The sequence below is a fragment of the Lissotriton helveticus genome, chromosome 3_1 (genome assembly GCF_964261635.1).
Source record: "Lissotriton helveticus chromosome 3_1, aLisHel1.1, whole genome shotgun sequence".
Lineage (NCBI taxonomy): Eukaryota > Metazoa > Chordata > Amphibia > Caudata > Salamandridae > Lissotriton > Lissotriton helveticus.
Window position 1 is genome coordinate 1,049,519,302 of NC_136061.1, and position 22,561 is coordinate 1,049,541,862.

Consider the following 22,561-nt stretch of genomic DNA (forward strand, 5'->3'; position numbering starts at 1 on the left):
CGTAGTACCTCAACCTCTGTGGGCAAAGATTCGTCATGAGGATCATGCGATTGAATTAGGTGACTCATGGCTCAATATTGCTGCTGCGGACGCTAGACAAGTTGGTGGTTCTAAGCCTGAGGCTCTAGTGGCAGATCTACCCAGCAGAATTATAAATCTTATGAAAAAAATGATGCCAGCGTTACGAGTACATTGGGACAAGTTAGCAGCATGTAAGCAGAAGAAGGACGAAAGTGTATCTGATTTCTTCACTAGGTTTGAAGAGACATTTATAGATCACAGTGGTCAAGATATGAGTACGGAAGGTAGACAAAGATTGTTCGTAGATAAGTTTCTCTTTAACTTGCTTCCTGAACTGTGTAATAAGTTGAAAGATTCTGAGAGTTCTTGGGCTGTTTCCTCGTCGGCCCAGATATTGGCGACTGCACAGTACTATGAGAATAGGGCTAAGGACGAGAAAGACAGAGTAGAGAAAAAGACGAAAGACTTAAAGACAAAGGTTCTTTTGCAGCAGGCGTATCCGCCTCGCTCAAATCAGCAAGAGTTACAGCAACGCCCACAGTTTCAGCAACCTCCATCGTTTCAGAGACCGCAACAGAAGGCTGGGTACTTTCCTCCAAGACCACCTTTGGGCTTGAATCAGTGTGCGTATTGTAGGGAGGAAGGTCATTATAAAAATGAGTGTCCTGTTTTACGACAGCGCGCGAGTGGTATACCGGCCCGAGAGGTCGTGGTGGTTTCCAGCAAGTGTCTAGGGGAAGAGGACGTGGTGCGTTTCCTCAGAACGAACGTTCCTTTTCCCCACAGAATTCTATGAATTGTTTTGATCAACAGAACATTGCGTCTGGTCAGTCGACTCAGTACTATACTGATGACTATTATGTCGAGAGTGAGGGTGCTGACTATAATGATTGCTAGGACAGCCATGGACAAAGAGAGGGAGTAGTGTCGGTTCCAGTAGATCAGAGTGGGCCTTATGTTGCAGTAGTTACATCAGGTGTGGTAGCGCCTTTTCTTTTGGATACCAGTGCAGCAAGGAGTTCTATCATGCACTCTAAACTCCCTGGTGCACCTTTGTCTGGCTTAACGAACGCTTCGGTAGGATTCTCTGGCGCCCCAGTTCGTAATCCAGTTTCTAGTCCCTTGTCTCTTTCTATAGGGCCTTGTGAATTGGAAGCACCTCTCATTTTAACGACAGGTTGTGGTGAGAATTTGTTGGGTTTAGATTTTTTGAAAAGGTTGAATGCAACATTGCATTGTTCTCCTTCGGGAGTACAGCTTACATTGGGTAAGAAAGTGATTTCTCCGATGTATTTGTCTAAAGATCGGCTTCCACCGGAATTGCGTTCTCTCCCTGATACTCTTTGGGCTACTGGTCCTAATGATGTGGGTCTTTTGGAGTTTCCACCTTATGTTGTAACGCTTAAAGCAAATGTTAAATTGCCACGCATTCCGAGGAGCCTAGCTCGAGGACGTAATGGCCGCCTTTTAGCTCGGCTCCGTCGGCCCTCCAGCTAACCTCAACTATCCTGCAATATATCCTGCACTGCGACGATACTTCAATACAGAATTTGAAATTTAAAGACCCACTCTTACTCACCGTCTGGTCCGGAGGTTCCTGTGTGCTGTGGGTCCGCAGCTGTGCCCTCGGTGAGATTGGGGCCTCCGGGCACTCGAGACCGGGACCTCGCCTGCGGGACCCGACCGGCGGAGAAGAGATTGCCGGCCCCGGCCGCGAGAGTGAGCCACTGGTGGGAACCGTTGTGCGTGTGCCCCGGAGATCCTGAACCGGCCCCGATGACTGGGCCGTGCGGCTGGAGGGGGACGAGATGTGTTGGGGGCTGACCGTGTGAAGGGGTCCCTTCGCCTTTGTCCTGTCCGGCGGCCCTGAACCCCGCGCCTGGCTCTCGCCTGTGGGGCCTGCCACTGTTCGGAGGGGACCCCCCCCCCCATCGGGCGCTCGCCCATCCTGTGCCGGTGAGGCCGTTGTTGGGAGCCTCCGGAGGTCTGTAAAGTCCTACATTTGGGAACTGTTTGGGGGCCCACGGTGGAGTGTGGGGCGGCGAAACTCACAAGATGGCTACCGACAACGCGGGGGGTGCTCCGCTCTGCACCGACGCTCCTTACCGGCCGGATTGTGCGGAGGCCTGGGTGTGTACTCGAGCGCCCACGCCCGGAGATGTCCTGGACGCCTTGATGTCATTGTACGCTGTCTTGGCCCCCGGTGCCTCTACCGACCCCATGCGGCTCGCCGCCATTTTGGGCCGCCGCTCTTTCATGCACCCCTATCGTCCTGATGCCGCCATTGCTTCGCCCCCTTCGGCTGCGCCAGGAGTTGCTGTTGCTGTTCTTCGGCCGCTTGATGGGCCGGTGACTTTTGACCCTCTGCTTCCTCACCGCCTGGATTTAGAGGACTTCCACACGACGCGGAGATCTGCTCCTTCCCGGGTACCTGGGACTTATGGTGGGCCGCTGTTTGCTCCTGCTTCGTTGGATTCGAACTTTTGTCCTGGAGGGGTACCTTTGTATTGTCGAATTGCGCACCTGGACTCCGGCTTGCCTTTGCTTGCCCTGTCGTTGCTGCTACAATTGACTTGCTTTATTGACTTTTTGTATTCCCTCCGTACGAAGGCTCTCCCTGATTTATATCACTGCCGTGACTCTGGACAACATTACGATTATTTTGTGTTGGGTGGTCCGCTCCACATTATCCTTTATTGGGTTGGTTTCGTGGTTAGGAAGGGTTGGGGGTGAGTTGCACGACATGATAGTTTGCTGGTTTACCTGCCCGTTGCACTGATGTTTGTACTCCCGACACGGTGAAACGTTACAATCTCTTCCTCCTCCCCCTCCCTGTGGTTTTTGCTGTATGTGAAGGTGTAGTATTGACTTGATACTTATTCATTCGTTGGTCGGGGGAGGGTCGTAGCCGAATGTGTTTGCTCATATCCTCTGGCTCCTCCCTCCCATTTTATTTTTGTTTCGTATTTCCTCTCCTCCTCTTTTTGTCTTCTTCCTCTACTTTCTTTTTTCACTATCTTTCGGGTTTCGGATTAGGGCGACAGGCACGCTGTTTGGAGGGTAGGCCGTAGCCTTCTGCAGGGGTGCGGGGTGGGACGGGTGGGCGGGGTCTTTCAGATGTTTTCTTTTGGTTCTATGGCCCTTTTCTATCCCTTTATAGCGGTGCCGCTTCTGTCCTCGCTTCTCAGGCATGAGTGGGTTGGGGTCTGTTGCTATGCCACTTTTATCGGTTTCGATGCTTCGTCGTGACTGCCATACCCTTCTTTTCGCCAGCTCTCCACTTTCTTCTGTACTATTAGCCGCGGGTTGCCTGGCCCGGGGTGGCGCCCATCTTGCACGATTGTGTCTCTCTTTTTATATTTCTTTTATTTTGCTCTTTCTCCTTCCTTTCCCCCCTTTTCTGTCCCTTTTTGGTTTCCTCCCCTTTGTTTCCCCCCTATTTTTCCCCCTTTCCCTTCCCCTATCCCCTTTTCCCCCCCCTTCCCCCCTCCCCCTTTTTCCCAGGCTCGTATTGAGAGAAGTGGGTTCGGTTCGTACAGTTTATCCGCTCCCCTTGCCTCTGTTAGCGTGTTATTGGGTGGGGGACATGAGATCTTGGTAGCACTTGTATGCTTCTCCACTATATTTTGCGTTTGTTTTGTGCTACGGTCGACTCGTGCCCTTACATCCTCCTCCCCCCCCAATCCCCCCCCCTCCTCTCGTTTTGGCATGGGTGTATTCCTGTTTCTGGGTTATCCCGTATTTGTGAGTCAGCCATGAGCCTTGTCCCCTTATCATAAAATAGACCTCATTGATCCTGATATTGGGCCGTTATTGCCGCTTATCCCATTTCTAGCATTGTTTAATTATGTTTGCTTGCCTGCCAACTGGCCTTGTGTCGCTTATTTTGATTCTTGATCGTCTTTGACTTGTGGCCGGCCGGATTGGTTGTAGGCCCGCACATGTTTATCCTAATGATGCAAATAAAGGTCTTCAAATCAAAAAAAAAAAATCCAAAAAAATTGCCACGCATTCCCCAATATAGGATTTCTAGCGATGGTGAAAGAGTGCTTTTAGCAATCATTTATGATTTGATTGAGAAAGGTGTGATTGAAGAAACGAGAGGTAATGTGTGTAACAGTCCCGTCTTGCCTGTCCTGAAGCGCACTGACTCTTCTCAGCCCCCTGTCTACAGGTTTGTGATCGACCTTCGAGAGGTTAATAAGATTGTCGTGCCACAGTTTCCTGTTGTTCCGGACATTACTGCTTTGCTGACTATGATTCCTGCTTCAGCTGCCTGGTTTTCGGTTATAGATCTGAAGAATGCTTTCTTCAGTATTCCAATTGCCGAAGAGAGTAGAGATATTTTTGGCTTCTCTTTAGGAGGCCGAAGCTTCCGGTTTAAGCGCGCTCCTCAAGGCTATTGCGAAAGTCCTTCCATTTATAGCCCGGCTTTGAAAACTCAGCTTGATACTCTTGTGTTGCCTGCTGGTACTGGTCTTATTCAGTATGTTGACGATTTATTAGTGGCTGCTGATGATGAGGAAACTTGTAAAGAAGCTACTATTTCTTTGTTGCGACATTTGTCTAACTTGCATCATAAAGTGTCACCTTCAAAGTTGCAGTATTGTCGCCAAGAAGTGACCTACTTAGGTCATCTCTTGTCGAAGGAGGGAAGAAGGTTGACCCCAGAACGAATTCAAGCGATTGCTCAAATGACTGAGCCAAGTACGCAGAGAGAGGTACGTGCTTTTCTGGGTATCACGTCGTATTGTAGACAGTGGATTCCGAACTTTTCTTTGTTGGCAAAACCTCTGTTGCCATTGACTTGTAAGGATATACCGAACCCTCTTCCTTGGTCTGACGATTGTCAGAAAAGTTTTTCTGAGTTGCGTGATGCGTTGTGTTCTGCTCCAGTGTTGGGTACTCCTGACTACAGTAAGCCTTTTACACTCTACGTCCACGAGAGAGAGGGTTGTGCATTGTCAGTTTTGACTCAACAATTCGGTGATAAGCAGCGTCCATGTGCGTATTTCTCGTCGACTTTAGATCAGGTAGCTAGAGCGTTGCCAAGTTGCTTAAGAGCTACAGCGGCAGCGGCTGTTTCTATCGGACGGTCTGCTGGATTGGTGATGGATAACACGTTGGTCGTGATGGTTCCACATGCAGTGGATACTTTATTAAATAGAACCAAGACTCAGCACCTTACTAGTGCGAGGTTGTCGGGCTATGAGTTGACACTTTTGGCTAGTCATGCGCACATCAAGCGGTGTAATGTATTGAATCCAGCGACATTGCTGCCGATTTCTGTGGACACAGATGGTCAGGAACAGCATGATTGTTTTCTTAGGACAGAGGAGGAAACGAAGGGGAGAATCGATTTGAAAGATACTCCTCTTTCGGATCCTGATGGTACGCTATGGGTTGATGGGTCATGCTACAAGCTCCCAAATGGCGATACGACTGCGGCATATGCCGTGACGACATTATGTACAATTGTTGAAACTGCACGAGTGAGCTATAATTCGGCGCAAGCAGCAGAATATATTGCATTAACGAGAGCGTGTGTTTTATCTGAGGGAAAGAGAGTGAATGTGTATACCGATAGTCAGTACGCGTTTGGTGTGGCACACAGTTTTGGACACTTGTGGAAAGAAAGAGGATTTCTCACATCGCATGGGACTAAGATCCAACATGGGCAGTTGGTGAATGAGCTTCTTGAGTCACTTACTTTGCCGAAGCAAGTTGCGATTGTGAAGTGTAGTGCTCACCGGAAGGTTACAGATGATGTTGGTCGTGGTAATGCGTTTGCGGATGAAGTTGCGAAAGAAACAGCGAGAAATGTGATGAGTCGAATGTACGTTGACGGCCCTGCGAGATGGATTTGGTGCAGCTGGAATGTGTGAAGATACGATTGAGAATGTGAAATCAATCCAGGCTGAAGCTACTGAAAAAGAAAAGAGCGTGTGGAGAGAAACTACGGGTAGATTGGATTTGACTGGTTGTTGGGTTGAGTTATCAGAACACCAAAGATGGATGTTGCCGGATGCATATGTGCTTGCGGTGGTTACGATGGCACATGGGTTGTCTCACATTAGTGCGAAAGGAATTTGTAAGTTGTTGGCTCCAGTGTGGGAGAATGGTGGGATTCCCAAATGTGCGGAGAATGTGGTCAAGAATTGTATGGTGGGTCAGAACGGGGGCGGAGCCGGACCGGCGGCCAAGATGGTCGCTCGGGTTCCCGGCTCCGCCGGCTCTCCTCTCCCCCCGCCTGATCCCGTCGCCCGCCCCGCACAGCTCCGGTGCCCCCGTGTGTCGGATGGTGCGCTCAGTGGACACGCCCGACTCCGAGTGCTCTCCGTGCTCGGGAGGCGAAGCTACGGACCTCCGTGATTATGGCCTGCTCGAGACGGGCAGCCGGGACCCCGAGTGATTTTACTGCCGCCTGGAAGTGCTACAACAACGGCCGCGCGGACCCAGAAGGTACCGGTGACCCACTATGCTGGTCGGCCCGCCCCCAAGGACTTGGCGTTAATGTGGCCTGTGGAGCATAAGGACATGACGTATGCTGTTCTTTGGTCCGTCCCCCCCCCGATGGAATTGGTTATTTGCGGCTGGCTTCTTGCTGCTCTTTTGGGACTCGGCTTGGCATGCGACGCGCTGCCTCTACCCCGCATCGCAGTTCCTCGGAGCTGGTTGCGGAGCGGTACCGCTGTTGCCTTATCCTGATTGTGGGGGGGGGACCGTCTGTGCTCCTGCACCACTAAGTGGGGGCGATGCCTCTATTGGACGCTACTGTTTTGGAGCTGTTTTTGCCATCCCCCTTTTCTCTGCTCCTGGGGCGGGCGGCCCTGACACCGGTCGCTGAGGCTTCTATTGGGGGTCCCTTTTGTGAGCATTGTTGCATGGAGGTGTTTCTACATATGGCGTTGGCAACGCGCCCAATCGACGGACGGGAGTGGGATCTCATGCCTCCCGTGCACTAGAAGGGCATGCCTGGTTCTGGATTGCTACAGGGGTGAGCCCGTTATCACCGGACTGGGGACAACAACCTGCCGCTGATCTCCTGGTTGTGTGACATTTTTTGTGTGGCTCCGGCTCCGCCGTATTCTGCAGACACTATGCTGGGACTTTATTTTGACTTTATTGGCAGCGAAGGAGAGGTTCTCGTATCCTGGCGAGGAGTCTCACGGTGGGTGCCGGACGCTACAAAATGGCCGTCCTTGTTATTCTACGCATTGTTCACCGGATCGTATGCAGATAAAATGGCGGCGGCTTCACTTTGATGACGCAATTACCTGGAACTTTGTAAGGCTTCCTGTTCTGTTCCGCTCTGGTCTGCCCATTCGATGCGATTTAATTGCCTTCTTCCGCCTCCTGATATTTGTGACATACTTCTGCTCGGGACGGCGTGATTCCTGTGCATCAATGGCGTTCCGTTCCGTGTGTCATCGTGGGGGACTTTCCATCTTGCTTGGGTAGTTTGAGGGGCTGGGCCGTAATCCTGACTCTGATCCTGTTGCTTTTTGATGCATATTGTCCATCCTGGTAATACTATGATGACGGGGGGCGGCGGGGGGGGGGGGGGGGCCGGGGGCCTGTATTGGGGTCCCTCCCTGTTTCTACCTTCCCCTTTCGTGGGGTTTTGATTTTCTTCTCTTTTCCCCTTTCTTCTTTGTTTCTCTTTCTCTTGTGTGGAATATTGTCTCTTTTCTTTCTCTTTATCTCTCTTCTCTATATTTTGGGTTAACATATGGGGCGACAGGCACGCTGCTAGGGGGGTAGGCCGTGGCCGTATGCAGAGGTGCAGGGTGGGGGGTTGTTGTTTTTTGTTCACTTTTTCTGTTCTATGGCCTTGAATGTTCCTTTTGTTTTTTGTTCTTCTCTTCCCTTTCTTCCTTTTTCTCTCCTTTTCGCGGGTCTGCCTGGAGGTAACTCGCCGTGCGTTTGGTGTATGTTTTATGTTGTTTCACTGCATGGCGGGCGGGTATTCTTTTAGGTGGGGACGTGTATGTTGAATGCATATCCTGTGTCTGCATCCTGACATAATGTCCTGCTTATGTTGCTCCTGCTGCGAATATCCTTTTTCTCATGTTTAACCTCGGCCTTGATGGGCTCTCATTGTGTGGCATCATATCCTGACTTTCTTTCATTTAAAAAAAACAAACCTTCCCTAACCCTGTGGCCGTGTTGGTACTTGGATCTCCTGAGTTACAGCATTGACTTACGAGGTGTACTTCCGTATTGCTCCTGTTTTCCATTGTTTATTGATTATGCCTCTGTTCCTATGCTCGACCGCACGGTTGGTGTGCTATGACTGTAACTATCTAATATGAATAAAGGTTTTTAAAAAAAAAAAAAAAAAAAAATAGAATTGTATGGTGTGTCTGATGTATAATCCTGGTAAGGGAACTCCAACTCCAGCTGGTCACTTTGCGCCTCCGACGTATCCGTTCGAGGTTCTGCAATTGGATTTTATCCACATGGAAAGATGCAACAACTTGAAATACGTCCTTGTAGTTGTTTGCGCCTTTTCTAGATGGGTAGAGGCATACCCCCTAAAAGATAATACTGCCTCGTCCACAGCTAAAGTCTTGCTCAAAGAATATTTCCCTAGGTTTGGGTTGCCAAGGATGGTGTGGAGTGATAACGGAAGTGAGTTCGTGGGGAAGATCATGAAGAGAGTGTGTGAGGGTTTGGGCATAAGACAAAAATTTCATGCTGCAAATCATCCCCAATCAGCTGGATTAGTGGAATGTTACAATGGCACTTTGAAGCTAAAGATAGCCAAAATTCAGGCGAGTTCTGGTCTCCAATGGCCCGATGCTTTGCCGTTGGCACTTTTGTCAACTAGAACTACAGTGCATTCCCGAATCGGACTTAGTCCATATGAGATTGTTTTTGGTCGACCGGCAAATGTGTGGGGAGTGCCGAGACCAACAAAATTTTGTGATATTGACTATCCTGTGTTGGTGGACTATTTGTATGACCTAACGGCTAAATTGTGTGTCTTGCATCAACAGGTTCACGATAACCTGCCATCAGCCTCTGTGGACCCAGGTCACACCATCAATCCTGGTGACTGGGTCCTCGTGAAAAATTTTCAACGGACCAAGAACGACCAGCCCCGCTGGATGGGCCCTCACCAAGTGCTGCTTTCTACAAGAACATCTGTAAGAGTTTTTGGGAAGAAGAATTGGATCCACGGTGTACACTGTAAGAGGGTACCTTTACCTCTGCCGTATGACCAGTGGGTCCTCGAAGGTATTGCAGACACCGAGACTGAAAGGTTGCCGAAGGTCACACCGTTCAGCGATGCTGAGTTGGTATGGAGAGGGAGTGAGAAAGAAGATGATGATGTCCTACAAGCAGCTGTGCCTTCATCTTTAAGATTGGACCCCACCGAGCCTGAACTGTTATTCCTAAACCAGACAGAGCCTGGCAAAAACCCGTTATAATTTGCGACCTAGAAATAATGGACAAATAACTGCACTCTCTCAGCCAAGAAACTGTTTTGATCTTTTTTTCCCTTTTTGCAACCGCCATCCGGGTTCAGCTGTAGGGTCGCGGTGTAAAGACTTGGGATTGCAGCCGTGCAGACACAAGGTCGACGGTTCTGGTTGGTCTTAGGGCGTTCCCTGGACTGACAGAAGCACTCCTAAGCAGAAGAAAACCAACCGCCGTGAACAGCCCGGTTAGAGGATGGAGTTTTTTGAGACCGAGAGAGCTGCGGAGAAAATGAACTTTAAGATGAAACTATGTACAATAATGTATAGCAAATATTTTCTGATTACTACTACTTCTTTGCATTCTTTCCATATCTTACCGGAACACGAGCAGATTAGAAGGTCAGAATTTGTACATAATACATTCGTACAGTTACTGCATCAACATCAGTGGGTGGTGAACACCACTAATTGTTGGGTGTGTGGTCTTATGCCACATACTACAGATAGAGTTGTTCCCTATCTGATCTTACCGTTTAGTCAGAATGGGTCATTATGGGCTTTTCAGACGATGTTCATTTATGCCCTGGAAGTCTATCCTCTGCATTCCATGAGAGATAACTTGAGTAATCAAGCCTTGGTGAAGGGAGTTATGAATATGAGCAGAGATATCAATACCTACAGGACTATTCCCAAGGAAGAGTTATCGGCTTATGTTGGATGGAACACGACCAGATACAGTGTTAGTCTGAGTGAAAAGCAGAAATGAAAGAGGTCACCTCCGATAACGGTCGTACCCCACCGAGGTCATTTTTGTCTGCAAGGTAATGGCAAAAATCCGAAAGCTCAGCTGGGGAAGAGTGTTTGTACTAAGACGTATGTTTTTACGTCTCAATCTTACACGCCGTTTTTGGCAGCTAAGGGCACGTATTTTGTTTGTTACAACCGAGCATATACATGGTTGCCCCCTGATTTTTCAGGAACGTGTTATGTTGGATACTTGTTGCCTCCTACGTATACTGCTGCTGCAGATTACCACAAAACAAGAGTTGTTAGAGGTGTCTTCAGTCGGGAAGATACTGCTGGACAGGAAGTGGGAGACTTCTTTAAGGGTTTCTTACCGTTTTGGGGACCTATGGCTAACAGTAGAGGCTTACGACAATTAACAAGAGTGGTTGAATCCACCATAAACGAAACTGCCGGTGCCCTTAGTAATTTGACAGCTGAGCTTCAAGCGGATCGCCTTATGACGTTACAGAATCGTATGGTTTTAGACGTCATACTTGCAGATCGAGGTGGAGTATGTAAAGTGATCCAATCGAGTTGCTGCGTTTTTATCCCAGATAATGCTCCGGCAGTATACAAGGCCATTTCCAAGTAACATAAGATCTCCGAGTCCATACATGTGGACGAAGGAGATTGGTCGTTAACTGGATGGTTCTGGGGACTGTTATCCGTTTGGGGATGGAAGATTCTGATGATCATTGGTGCAGCTCTAGCGGTTCTTTTCTCATGTTGTCTGTGTGTACAGTGCGGTCCTGCCATATGTGGCCTTTGTGCTACTACGTGTATCAGGAGACCGCCTGTCTCGAGAGATGTACAGAGAAACAAGATAATGCTTCAACAGCACCTTGGTGATCTAATGAGAATTGACATCGACTCAGATATAGACTGAGTAATTGCCTATGTAAGGGCAAAATGAGGGTCTGAGGTTCCGTGAATTCGGAACCCGTGTTTTAAATGTCATGGTTCCGTTACGATTTGGGTAATAATGAACCGTAACTAATACGTTTGGCAAGTACGAGTGTTTTCGCTATGTTACACACAAGGATTCACAGTGTATTTGAAGATTCCATTCTGAACCTTGGTTTCCATTTTGTGCAAGGCAGCCATTTTGTGGTTGCCCTCACATAGGCCGATGACTGCGGCTGCATGAGTTTTTAAGACCCGTGTACTTTAGCTGAGGTTTGTGCTGACTTTTACATGACCCGAAGTGACCTGACCTCGTTGCCTGAAGCCAACCTTGCTGAGCCAGTTCTTGCCCGCTAGCTGATCAATACTAAGATCAGAGCGCAGGACATTGTAAAGTTTTACTACACACAAATATGCCTTATCCTACTCTCACCTGTTTCTGCTCCTTTCTTTATGGTCTATTTATGATTGGGTTGTGGCCTCTTTTATTATGGGTTCGTTCGGCCTGTCTAAAGAAGAATGTTGGGTTTGTCCGATGATTGATCATGGGCCGGACAATTGAAAAGTGGGTTTTACCGTCATGCGATACTTTTGGTGTGGATACATGTGATTGGACAGTTCGTAAATGTTAGGTATTTGTCTGGAATGTGATTTTTAGCATAAAAAGGGATGACTTGCTTTGAAAATTTGAGCAGTCTCCTGAGAACTCATACCTTGATGATTTCTAGGACTTCTGTTACTGGCTGCAGTCAATAAAATCGATCTTTGACGTCACCAAGAAGAGTCCCGTGTCTCTGTATTCAAAGACAGGTGAACCCGAAGACTTTGGGCGTGCCCCTGGTGCCGCCGGGTCCTAAATAACCCGGTTCTTCAGCGCCTTGTCACCTGTGTCTTCTCACATGTTCTTTCCCACCATCTTCCCTGTGGCTTCTCACCTGTGCCTGGCCTATGCTTTCTTTTCAGGGCTTTCTCACGTGCTCTTCTAACTTGTGCCTTCCGTAGTATATCACACCACACCATACCATAGTGTACCACAAAATACCACACTATGCCATACCAGGCCACAGCTTGCCACAATTGTGCATACCACCCCTGACAAACCATAGCATAGCATAACTTAAAATACAATTCCTTCCCTCAATCTAATGTACCTTACACCCCACCCATACCATGTTGCACCACAGGATCCCATGCCATACACCGCCGCACCAATCTACATTACAAAATTAATACCACTACACCTATAAAATGCATTGCAGAACATTAAATCAAGGGGATAGAGTAGCTTACTAAGTCTTCAAGCCAAGCAAGCGCGCAAACAAATAAAAGTATAACACAAGACAGCAAAGTATACCTTCTCAATCCATAACTTCACATGCCTGTACTTGACATGACATAACAGTATCACATGACCTTCAATAATATAACTTAGCTGACTGAACGTACTACCCTTTATTTTGCTGAGAATGTCGGCTCTGTTGAATCTGCGGTCACACTTTGGGAGGCGTATCTGGCAGTAGTGAAGGGCGAAGCACTAGCACTAAAGATGGGAAACATACGTAAACGCGACAAGCAGATTCTTCAAGCCGAATCTGATCTCATCTGTCTTGAGACGACTCATAACGCGACCCCCTCGGATGACACCGCTCGCTGGCTACGCACCCAGCAACTGGCCTACAAGGCGCTAGCTCAGGAAAAGGCACAGGCGCGACTGCTTCACACGCGCCATCGGGTGTATGAATTTGGGGATAGCGCGGGTAAGATGCTTGCGTGGTTGGAGCGACGAGAACAAGGGTCCCGCTGGGTGTCGTCCCTGACTGGGCCGGATGGATCATCGATTGTTGATCCGCGAGACATTGCGGAGGCTTTTGCCGACCACCTAGAGCAAGTCTACACTGCTGGTACATGTTACACATCGGAGGAATCCAGACAACTTCTGGATGAGATGCACCTCCCAGTCGTCTCGGACGTAGATAGGGAGGCCCTAGACGCCGACATCACGGTGGATGAGCTCACCACGGCGCTTTTTGCTGTCAATTCTGGTAAGGCCATGGGTCCTGATGGGGTTCCCGTCGAATTCTTAAAGGGCATGGTCCCGGATATTGTCCCTCATCTTCTGAATATGTTTATGGAGAGCCGCGACAGCGGCATTCTCCCGCTTGATCAACGACTAGCCTCCATCGCGGTCATCCTCAAGCCTAATAAACCACCCATCGACTGCGGCTCGTACAGGCCGATCTCATTGATTAGCGCGGAGGCAAAGGTCTTGGCTAAACTCTTGGCGAATCGCCTCCTTTTGGTACTTACCTCCTTAATAAATGATGACCAGTCCGGTTTCTCCCGGGTCGCAATACTGCGTTGAACCCACGGAGAGTCCATAATGTCATTAGCCGTCAACCCATTATACAACAGGATGCGGCCGTCTTATCCCTCGATGCCACGATGGCATTCGACTCGATCGAATGGCCCTATCTCTTCGAGGTCCTGCTCCGCTTTGGTTTTGGGCCCCATTTCATTAGCTGGGTGCGGCTCCTCTATACTGACCTCCTGGGCCAAGTTCGGGTCAACGGCCACACGTCTCGGCGGTTTCCCCTACACAGGGGAACTAGACAGGGCTGCCCCTTGTCTCCGCTGTTGTTCGCCCTCACTCTTGAACCCCTCGCCCACTGGATCCGTACTGACGTCTCCATCAGAGGCCTCTGCTGGACTGATGACATAACCGACAAAATTTCCCTGTATGCCGACGACATTCTCATATATGTGTCCTCCCCCCAGTCCTCTATCAACAGCTTGTTCCATGTTCTAACCAACTTTGGGAAGTACTCGGGGTATTCGATTAACTGGACCAAATCCACGCTGTACATGCTCCATGGTGCCCCTACCCGGTTACCTCGAGGTTTTTCCATTGCGGTGGCCACCGAGGGCTTTCAATACCTCGGTATTTATGTTACGCCTGATCCTAAGTTATTCTATGACTGCAATTTGTTGGGTCCTTTGCGTAGACTCCACAGCGACGTTGCCCACTGGCGGTCCCTTCCGCTTTCCCTTCCAGGCAGGGCGGCATTGTTTAAGATGTTAGCACTCCCGCGCTTCCTCTACGTATTGCAGAATTGCCCCTTCCTGGTGCCGTACTCCTATTTTCGTGCGGTGGAAAGTGAGCTGCGTCTTTTGTTGTGGGATGGTGGAGCTGCCCGTATTGCCCTTTGTAGACTTTTTCTGGGCTGGTACGACGGAGGGATAGCCCTACCCAACCTCCGTCTTTATTACTGGGCGTCGCAACTGGTGGCTGTCAACAGCTGGATTCACGGCTCGCCCCTGAACCCGGCCTTCCTTCTTGACAAATGTCAAACTGGGCGAGAGGGGTATTTGGGGGCCCTCTACAGTAAACCGGCTAAAAACAGATATGTAGGACCTATGGCGCACACGGTCGCAATCTGGCATAGGGCCACTTAACGATTGGGATGGACGGACAAGATTACTAAAGCGACACCCCTCTGGTCCTCACAGCGCCTGGAATCCCTGTGCTTCCTCCAGGGATTTGACAAATGGGATACCATAGGGATTTCGGAGGTGGGAGAACTTCTTCATAAAGGGACACTGCTTACATTTAGTGAACTCCAGGCCAAATACTCCCTTGCACACACAGAATACTTCCGTTATTTGCAAATTGCACACGCTATTAGGGCCGCTGTCCCAGATCTTACCTCCATACCCGCGACCTCCCCCCTGGAAGACAGGTTATTGTCCAAACCTAGCCCTGAAAAGGCCATTTCCTGCACCTACCGGAAGCTCTGTAATAACCTCCCCGACCCATTTCAGTCACTACGGACCAAATGGGAAGCAGATTTGGGTCCCTTGGATGAGGAGGACTGGCGCTCGGCACTGATGTCCCCTAGGGAATCGGCTATCTGCCACAGGTTCCGGCTGATCCAGTTGAAGGTTTTGCATAGGGCCTACATGTCCGCTCTCACCCTGGCCAAAATTGGTAGGCGCCCTGATACACTGTGCTTGAGGGGATGTGGCTTGCCTGGTACTTTCTACCACATCCTATGGGATTGTCCGGTGGTGCAACAGTTCTGGGGGGGGCACGGTCCAAAAGATGAGTAGATCCCTGGGTAAGCCTCTTATGCCATCACCAAGGGAATGTGTCCTCAACATGTGGGGGGCGAATGATTTGACACACCACGAACTTCAGTGGACGGCGCTGGGGTTTCTGTTTGCTAAACGCTCCATTGCAATGAAGTGGGGCTCCCCGGAAGTGCCGATGGTGGTGGGCTTGGTGGCAGAAGTGGACCGCTGCATGATTGCTGAGAAGACTGTTTATAAAATTAGAGGCTGCCCTAAGAAATGGGACTCAAAGTGGGGACACTGGAACAGATACCGGGGCGAACTTTGTGATTCGCCTACTACTGAACTGGCTCTGTCTCGTGCTGGACCCCTGGGTCGAATGTAGCGCTGATTTACATTTTGTTTGCTTTTTGTATCGCCCTATGAAGGTGTAATGGTGATGTGACTAACTCTTTGACTCTGTTTTTCTTTTTCCTCAATAAAATCTTATGTTAAAAAAATAATATAACTTAGCATCCCTCCTGAACAAAACATGAAATAACATTAAGTAACATTACGTAACAAAATATGATAGCTGATACCAACATCATATAACAAAACATACTTAAATTGTTGTGCATGGCATCTCATGATATAATACAACATGACATAACATAGCACCTTCCAATCCCGGCAGCTGCAGGTAGGTCACCGGCCGAGGTGCAAATTGCGCAAACCACATGAGGAAGTCCCTTATGTATGACGTGCCAGAGATTGAGGAAGCTTTTTAACTATCCGATTAGGGTAGATCCTGTACCATTAGGTAGATCAAGTGCTACCAGGTATTTCACATAAATAGCAGTTGGGGTGGTCAGCAGTGTGAGTTTTTGACCACATAACTACCCTTGGTGAAGATAGGTAACGTTTAGTTCTTAGGTCCTGACGAATCGCTCTTAGATTATAGATTAGGCGAGAAACATGTTGACCATTCACACAAAAGAGCGCCCCACCGGAGACATAAATCCCAGCCCTGCGCCTCTTGTTTGTTTTTACTCAGGGTAGGAGATCCACTTATTAAAATGTTCTGTTGCTTGTACTCCCAACCCTGTTTTAATTCACTTATCTAACACATTCCTCCATCTCACTCACTAGGCCCCTCACCCCCACGGCACCAAACGGCTATTGGAAAAAAGATCTCCGCCAAGGTGCCCCTCATTGGGAGCCCGTCGGGTATTGCAGCTCCGACCCGACGAGGAGCAGCCCAATAATGAAGCATGACACCCATATGGGTGTGTGAGGAGTGCCCTATATTCGAATAAAATGGATTCCCAACTCTCAATCACTCTTGGTCAAGTTAGCCTAGACCCCTTTAACTGACACTGTTTTCATCTATCAGAAACAGCATATTACTTGTTTTTCTCATGACTCTGGGCGCATATGCCGGACCTTGTCAAAAAGCCCATCGGACCCTCTTTTGTATATAACATAACATCCGTCATCGACTCCTTTTCTAATTGTTACTTACCTCTGGGCCTGTATGTGACTTAACTCAATATGCCTCATCCTCAACCCCATGATGGCCACTCCTCTAAATACCCAGTAGACTTTGAATGACAACAAATGATCACAGCAATGGCACACAATCCAATGAGCCTTGCCAGTGTCAATCCCTGCTCACACTCTTTTGTCCTTTATAAAGTCTCCTTCCTCTCCCTAGCCACTCTGGGCAGGTGATTATGCTCCTTATATCTGGTCATCTGCCTCTGGAACCAAGGTGCAGTTGCAGTCTTTCCTAGATTTGGAAAACATGGAGAGGCGAGTGGACCTGAAGTAGTTAAGGCATGTGTGCAGGTAGGCCTCCCAGCATACGTTCATCTTTGGCCAAGCACTGGAGACTGGTAGGTAGCTGCTGTCGGTATCTCTCTGAATCCCGAAATCCTGGTTTGTAACAGTGGAGTTTGGTGCTCTGTATGTTCAGTTGCATCCCTAATACTCGGGCAATATCATAGTCCGTTACAGCCTTGATCAGGCCTAGATCACTGTCAACTGACTGGAGCAGCCACACTGGAAAACCTATTATCAAAGCTAGGCCTCTGGCAACTTTAGCCATTTGTCTTAAGACTGGAGAATGCCAGGGTCTCTCTCCTAACATCCAAAGGCTTGCTTGTCTCTTTAACTCTGGTATCCCTCTCCTCCCAAAAGCCCAAATTCATTAAGGAAAAGAGCAGCTGGAGCTCTCTATAGCTCACACAGTGTTCAAATCTCTGGGCAACTTTGTGCTCTGATTATAATTGTGTTCATTAGTGAGAGTTGTGCCTGTGGGATGAGTGAAAGGGAGTAGCAAAGCTAGTGTTTCCTTGCAGTCTGGAGACGAGTCCTGGGAACACGTCAGCACAGGGCAGGGAATAGTCCGTCACTTGTAGAAATAGGTCCAACAGTTCACCTGACCACCTGCCACTCACAGTAGAGCCATCTCAGGCTCAAGTTGACTTGTTTCTCACTCAGCACAGAGACAACAGCTATCTCTCATGTGTCACAGCAGAACTATCCACCTGTTACCGTCACAAGTGCTATGCATCACTTGCCAAAGAGAGTTCAGCTACTCCTCAACTTTGGTCCATTGATTTGCTGGCTGATATCCACTTTGGTGCAGCCTTTGAAGCTATCTCACACCTATCTTAGACAGCAAAGCTACACAGCAGCTGTCACTGACAGCAGGGCTACCCTGTATAGTTTACAGACAGCAAACTGACTTTCTATCAGTTCTGTCTGTCTAGGGGAAACAGAAAAGAGGGAACTAGGGAACTTGTAAGGGGAAGGGAGCTATGCGTACAAGAGTCATTGGCACAGTGCAGCTCCTCAAATGATCTAAGTAGGGATGAGAAGTTTTAGACACAACAACTCATGGTGGTTGCACTCGACAGCAGCACAAACAGTGCATATTAAAAAACGTGCCCAATTTAAAGAGACCTAGAGACAAGATTCCAGTGTGGCATGCTCCCATTTAAAAATACACTCCTGGTAAAGATCCATAAACATTGCTCTAGAAAGACTCTGACCCACAACTACATGTTATCAAGAAGGGCATGAAACCTATTGCCGCTCCACAACAATGCTGCCATAGTGGACATAGGTTATATGGAGTCCTCCGGACCCAAACTCCCACTGTGAACCACCATACAGCAACAACCTACTACATGCTTGATATTTATAGGAGTTAGATTGAAAGGCCACATGATATGCTCCCATCTATTATGAAATGTTTAGTTAAATATAACCTACATCCCCAGTCCACACACCCACACCAATGTAGTTCAGAAAGAAAATCCCTGATTTGAGAACCTCCGATGAGTGGATCACAACAACAAACAGATGTCTGCACAAAGTGGCAAGCGGTACGGGTAAATACTGACAGAAATGGGATTTTTGGTAGGCTAGGGCATGTGCCAAAGCCAGGCAGAAACCACCACTCTAGTCAGTATAAGGGAGTTGCACTCCTAAAATACCCCCTACTCACACCCTTGGTAGCTTGGCACGAGCAGTCAGGCTTATCTTACAGGCAGTGTGTAAAGCATTTGCACCTAACCAACAGTAATACAGTGTAAGCACTACAAAAGGACACCACACCAGTTTAGAAAAATATCCAATATTTTTATATACCTAAGACAAGACCAAAAACGATGAAAAAAAATCCAGAATACAGTACTTAAAAATCTTCGGTTATCAAAATATGCTTGAAAAACAGCTCCTTGATGTCGATAGCTCCGTACGGGGCTATTACGGCATCGTGAACAAAAAGATCCAAACAGTTTTGGCTCTTTGGGCCAGCTAGGGTGTTGGGAAGACAGGCAAACTGTACTTTTTAGAAATGCAGGGCGTCGGCGACCTCTTGTTGAGCTTCCGAAAGCACGGCGTCCACAGGCGTCCGTTCTGGAGGTCGGTACAGGAGTCATCGGGGCCCTCGAAGTCACACACGTTGCAGATAGATCTCCTCTCTGATTTAGTCAGGAGCGCGGGCGTCGGCAAGCATCGGGTGCTGCAGTGCGAAGGGAAGTGGTGCGGCGTTGGGTGCCCTTAGGTCGTGGTGAGAGCAGCGGCTCGGTGGCCGCGTCAGATGGCGTCGTCGGTGAGACCAGGGTCGCAGTGCAAGGTGAATGTGGTGCTCGCCGCGGTGCTGGTAGTTTGAGGTGCAAGCAGCGTTGTCATCGATGCTGTAGCGCTGTCATCGGCTGACGAACTGGAGTCAATGGCGCTGGCATCGGTAGGCCAAGGCTGCGGTGCGGGATGAGGGCGGTGCGTTGTGTAACTTTACGGGTGTTGCCCTCGAACCACGCTGCAAGCAGCGTCGTAGATTTCGACTTGGAGGATCGTCATCGGGGATACCAAGGTGTCAGCTCGGTAGCAGCTCGGTGGCGGCGTCAGCAGGCTTCGTGGGTGAGACCAAGGTCATGGTGCGGCGTTGTTGCGGTGCCCTCTGTGGTGCCTTCAGGACACGGAGTCGGCAGCGGTGTCGTAGACGTCCTCGGGTTGCTTTTGTTCTGCTGCAGCACAAACACATAGTCCCCAGTGCTGAGGGCAGAAGAGCTTGAAGTCTTTACTGTTCCTGAGACTTCTTGTACAGGGGGAAAGCTCTACCTCAAGCCCTTGGAGAAACTCACAAAGTAGATTGCAGAAAGTTCAGTTTAGTCCTTTCACTGCCCAAGACGGAAGCAGCCACTGCAGGCCAACACAGCAAAGCACACAGCAAAGTGGTAGTTCCTCCTCACAGCTTCTCCGGCCCTTCTTATTGGCAGTCTTCTTAGTCCAAAAGAGTTCTAAAGTTCAGGTGTCTGGACCCCAATATTTATAATCTAGAATCCTGTGATCTCTTAGACAGAGAGTGTCTGAGCCCAGCCAGAACTAGTTCTGCCTTCTCTGGTGTGACTTCCTGGCAGGAGGCGGAGATGGCAGACCAGGCCCTCTGAGATTAAATGAAATCTCCTTCCCCTTCCCCAATTGCAGCCCAGGCCTATTCAGCCCTTTTCTGACCCACCTAGACTATCTGGAGCCTAGACTATCTTGAGTCACTCCTGCTCCCCAGCCTTCTGTCATCCAAACCCCAGACAGGCAATCCACATTCCAGCAGAGGCACACAGGACGACTGAGCAAGAAAATACCTACTTTCTAAAAGTGGTATTTTCAAACACAGAATGTAAAAATTACCTTCACTAAAAGATGAATCTTTAGATTCTTAGTTCAGGCATACTAAAGTTTATTTTCCTACCTAATTCCCGTGGCCAGTTATGTTTATAAGATGTATTAAACAAACTCCCCATTCTGTCCTATGGGGAACAGTTAGCCTTACAATAGCGAAAAACGAAATTGGCCGTAATTCGCTATCAGGACATGCCATACACACCAGGGCATGTCCTACCTTTCACATACACTACACCCGGCAAACAGGGTTACCTAGGGCCTACCTTAGGGGTGGCAGACATGTAAGAAAATGGAAGGTGAGGGACTGGCAAGTGTGCGAACTGGCCAAGTCAACATGGCAGTTACAAATTGCACGCAGGCTCCACAATTGCGGGTCTGAGTTACCTTTTCAGGACTACTCACGTGGGTGGCACTATCAGTGCTGCAGGCCCACTAGTAGCATTTGGTTCACAGGCCCTGGCACACTCAGTGCACTTTACTAGGGACTAACAAGTAATTCAAATATCCAATCATGGTAACACCAATCTATAACATAATTTACCACAGGAGCACTTGCACTGTACCACTGATCAGCAGTGAGAAAAGTGTGCAGGTCAGAAAGCAAAAACTCAGGGGAAACACGCCAAAATATACCAAGTCTAACACGGAGCTAAACAAATACTCAGCAACTTAGGATAACTATGAAAGCAGCAATAACAGCCAAGTTGATCACATAAAATGGGAGCGAATGTGTGTGTGGGACAGACAATATGACGTACAGATTGAATGTGCTTGTACTAATACTTAGCCTAAAAAAGGTCATGCTGATCTTTCTTTGGTGTTACTACTAAAGCTCATATAAATACCTCATTTTATCCTAGCTAGTAGTGCAGAGTGCAGGGGAAGGTTTCACCCTACAAATGGGTTGTGCAAATATTATTCTCACAAACAGTAGAGATTACTACTTGTAGTTTGCAAAGTTTTTTGCATGTTGTTTTTCACATTAAATTCTGGACATTCTCACTCATTTAAGTTGTTATGAGAAGAAAAAAGATTACCAACATCCCAAAAATTTGAAATTATTGAGCAAAGTTGTTTTAAATTTAAATCAAGAGAAAACAACACTTCAATTTTCAGTGCAATTAGCGCTTGCAGGCAAACATTTCCAGTTTGCATGAAAAAACTACATGAAGCCACAGACCTAAGGAAATTTGGTAACACATAAGCTAATAATCAGGATCTACATGCATCTTTGTTTGCATAGTAAACAGTTTAAAACCCCTGAGCATAACACACTAAGGTTTTGTTAAAACTGACCCATAAAATTGTCAACTGGAACAACTATTTACAAAGTGAAGCAAAATATGAGGACAATGATGGGCTGTCAACAACTACGGTTATTCCTTTCTGAGGGGATGCCAACGCCCTAGCATAACCTCCGATTGCTGGAAAACAAGGAACTTGGGGCCAACCTGTTATGTCTGTGAATTGTTTATAGTAATAGGACTGCAGGTTGCTGATATATCTGGTACAAAGGGATTGACTATGTTTGCTAGCTTGTGAATTGCTTCTTCACGTTACTGAAACAATGGAAGGTAATACGTTTGCAGTTTTTTTGACTAGGGGCACTGACTACAAATCAGAGAAGTGACAAAATGATAGAGGTCATTTAAAAAGCACAGGCATATCAAAATTATTCCACCTAAAGTTCCATTATTAACAATAATTGTATTCATGTTCATAGTTCATGTAGACAAAAATGTCAGTACAGTAATCTTTCATCTCCTACCATTTTCTACCTCCCGAATGTACAGAAACAAAGATAACTTATTAAAAGGGTACTCACTGCAGGTCCAGGGTGGCCTCTTTCTCCTTTGTCACAGTGGCAAACCGTCACTTTGGGACACTGATAAAAAGAGAATTTATAAATGATCATGCGGTACCCACTAATACCATAAACATGGCTAAGGTCGCAAGAGGCACATCCCTGAAACAAATGACAGGTTGACTAATCTGGTGAGGATGGGGCTTCCCCAGGGGGTTTTCATTTGGTGTCAGTGAGAAAATTGGCTGACAATGTAAGTTTAAAATGCACACATGCACTTTTTAAAACCTATGGCAATAATCACACACGTGGCAGCCTTAACTAAGCAGAGAATAACATGCATTAAAGAGCTATCCTGGAAGGGTGCTCCATGACC

The 22,561-nt window shown here is 48.0% G+C and overlaps 1 protein-coding gene across 1 annotated transcript in view; it reads right to left on the reverse strand.

Annotated features, from left to right (window-relative positions):
- The window catches only part of LOC144823260 (uncharacterized), a 277,122-nt gene that overhangs the window by 208,687 nt on the left and 45,874 nt on the right, over positions 1 to 22,561 (reverse strand). Inside the window, exon 5 of the mRNA XM_078681614.1 lies at positions 22,207 to 22,266. Within this exon, the coding sequence (XP_078537740.1) occupies positions 22,207 to 22,266 (60 nt within the window). The remainder of the gene's footprint in view (positions 1 to 22,206; positions 22,267 to 22,561) is intronic.